At 38.1% G+C, this 2,830-nt stretch overlaps 1 protein-coding gene across 1 annotated transcript in view; it reads right to left on the bottom strand.

Moving 5' to 3' along the window:
* Positions 1-478, bottom strand: part of LOC101850403 (platelet-activating factor receptor-like) — a 1,400-nt gene extending 922 nt beyond the window's left edge. Inside the window, exon 1 of the mRNA XM_005093399.1 lies at positions 120-478. Within this exon, the coding sequence (XP_005093456.1) occupies positions 120-478 (359 nt within the window). The remainder of the gene's footprint in view (positions 1-119) is intronic.
* Between the last annotated feature and the right edge of the window lie 2,352 nt (positions 479-2,830).

Below are 2,830 nucleotides of genomic sequence, written 5' to 3' on the forward strand. Positions count from 1 at the left end.
CATACCATACCATACCGTACCGTACCATACCATATGATCACGTTGTGAACGCATATAAAGTGCTAGAAATACAGAAAAAGCAGAAGTCACACATGCAGCCTATTCTCACATAGGCCTACCTGACAAAACACAAGCGAGGCCAGCCGCCAGTGACATACGCCACGTTGAGGGGAATAAATGGCAGATCCAGTGACGTGAATAAAGGGTTGGACGCCAAAGAAATCCAGGCCAATAGGAGAAGGCTGCCAAGGTCAGCCACGGATAAGCACAATAAGGAGAGGTTCACCGCCGTGCCTCGGACGCCCATCTTGATGAAGACGATGATGTTGATGATGTTTGCAACAATGCCAAAGACGGCGATGATGGCGCAAAGAACAGACCAGTTGAGAAAGAGGAGTATTGAGCACACCCGCTCGTTTAACAACCCACTGGCTTGAGCTTCTTGAAGAAGACTAGTAGTGTTGCTGCTGTTATTCATGTTAATCGTAAGAAAAACCCCGTATGGAAAGCTTAGTCGATATACGTAGAAAAATGCAATAGTTGGTTAAAGATTTCAGATCAAACATTAATTGTTCAGTATGAAATACCTGCCACAAAGAAAAGTCAGTTGTTGAAACAAACGGCCAAACATTTTATAGTGGCCACTCTGGCTGTATCTCTGTTTGTTTTATATTATTTTTTCCTTATTGCTATTGCTTTTGAGTTTTTTCTCTGCGAATAGAATTAAGCTTGTTGTCGAACCGAGCCGTCGTTAACGGCCAGACAACGGGAACAAAAAGAGCAAAGTACATGTAACATCTGTAATAATAACGTGATCTGTGGTCTCAAAAATTAGACACACAAAATTAATGTTACCAAAAAAAAAAGTAAAATAACAGGTTTGTCAAAGCGAGCGCTATTTAATTTTAATCCGCGTCGACTCTAGCGTCCGAGTGTCAGAGCCAGGTCCTCCCCTCCAGATGGAACAAACTCGCGTCTTACCGGCTATTTATTCTGATTCTCGTCTATTTCTAAAGCAATTATGAGCTTGTAACGATATCAAGTTTCGAGCCCCCAACCCGTTTATGCCTGCGGCGGTTTTCTGGGGTAAACGGACCTCTCTTTTGCCCCCATTAGTCAATTTATGTTGATAACCGTAGGCTAAGACTGAGAATACCACGACATTATTCTTTCTTAGCTGGGTGTAAATCAAGCTGTCGCCGACTAGATCTACTTACTTTGAAGATATTAAAGGTGGTTCTGTCTTGAAGCATTGTCTTAATGAATATAATAGCCTATCGATCTTTCCCTCAATTGGCAGGGATTCTGTTAATTTGCAGGAATTCGGTTTTCTTTTAAGGCTTTGGAAAAGAGCATGATTTTCTTGTTGTTCACCACTCTGTCTTTGTTCGGGGTAGGCTATAGCGTAGGTCACAGATGACAGGCCTTAAAGCACATCAAGACAAGACCAAGACACACCACCTGTGTGTGTGTGTGTGTGTGTGTGGAAAATTCTCTTGAAGCCTTAAATTGTTGGTAGGACTGACATCAAATTTATTTAGAGAATTACGAAGTTCTATTCGCTCAGAAGATCCACATCTAGATTTAGTTTTGAGAAATCTGGAGTTTGAATTTTTTCACATGTCAAGCTTTTTTAAAATCGCAATTCTTTAAATATCTTGATTACGTCTCCGAATAATCTTACGATCTTGGTAGAGGAGATAGAACATTTGGTTTCTGACCTCATGGTCTCAATAACTCAAAACGGCCAACAGTGTCAGATAGAACTTTGTTATTCTGATGTAGCGAGCTTGAAAATGTACTCAGTACATCTTTGATGTGTATAGTTTTGTTACAAAGAGCTGAAACCAGAGCTTGTTTGGTTCCTTTGTAAACTGAAATAACGTTAGGCAAGTGTTCTATGTTTTTTAAATGTTACAGAAAACATAATCCATGTACACGTGCATGCACCAGTCAAAATATGAAAAATAACAAAAGAACATAAAATAGAGTTGGAAAGCATCGTACGTGTCCTCTTTATCACATTGTTTGTTCGTACAAATGTCAACACATCTCTTCAAGAAAAAATGGTAATGAAACAATCATAATGTTTCAAACGTTACGAGATAAAATGTTTAAAAAAACAACAACAAAACAATATTTTTTATGATCTCTGAAAGTTCTTATGGAAGCAGCCTACAACTTTCTTTAAGCACAGCACAAAAAACAACAACAACAAACAAACAACAATAACATCAACAACACAAAAAAACAAACAAAACATAACAAAACAAAACAAAACAAATCAACAAAAATATATATAATAAAAACAACAACATGAAAGCAAAAAAAAAAAAAAAAATTCGCAAACTTGCCACCCGTCAGTCTGCATATTATTCAATAAAAATTGATGTATGGTCATTTAATATTTCCTGGACAAAACCATATTCAATTCGTATGCCCTTGCTTGCCTGTAACATTTTGGGCAACCATGACAAAACTCATTTTCAGGGGCCTCATCATCACCAACAAATCCACAATCACGAGGTATTTGGCCCATGGCATGGGAGCTTCTAAATATAATTCTTTAAGCAAAATACATGTTATACCTTAATACGGTAGTATAGTATAATATGTTTTGGTAATTTTTTTACGGCGCTCGCTACTGCTTGAGGTCATATCAGCGTGCAGGACACATTGTTTCCTTAATATCGTTCTCTAATCTAGTTATGAAGATGGCAAAATGCTTTATGCCATACCATACCATACCATACCATACCATACCATACCATACCATACCATACCATACCATACCATACCATACCATACCATACCATACCATACGATACCA

This window comes from Aplysia californica, unplaced genomic scaffold, assembly GCF_000002075.1.
Source record: "Aplysia californica isolate F4 #8 unplaced genomic scaffold, AplCal3.0 scaffold00062, whole genome shotgun sequence".
Classification (NCBI taxonomy): domain Eukaryota; kingdom Metazoa; phylum Mollusca; class Gastropoda; order Aplysiida; family Aplysiidae; genus Aplysia; species Aplysia californica.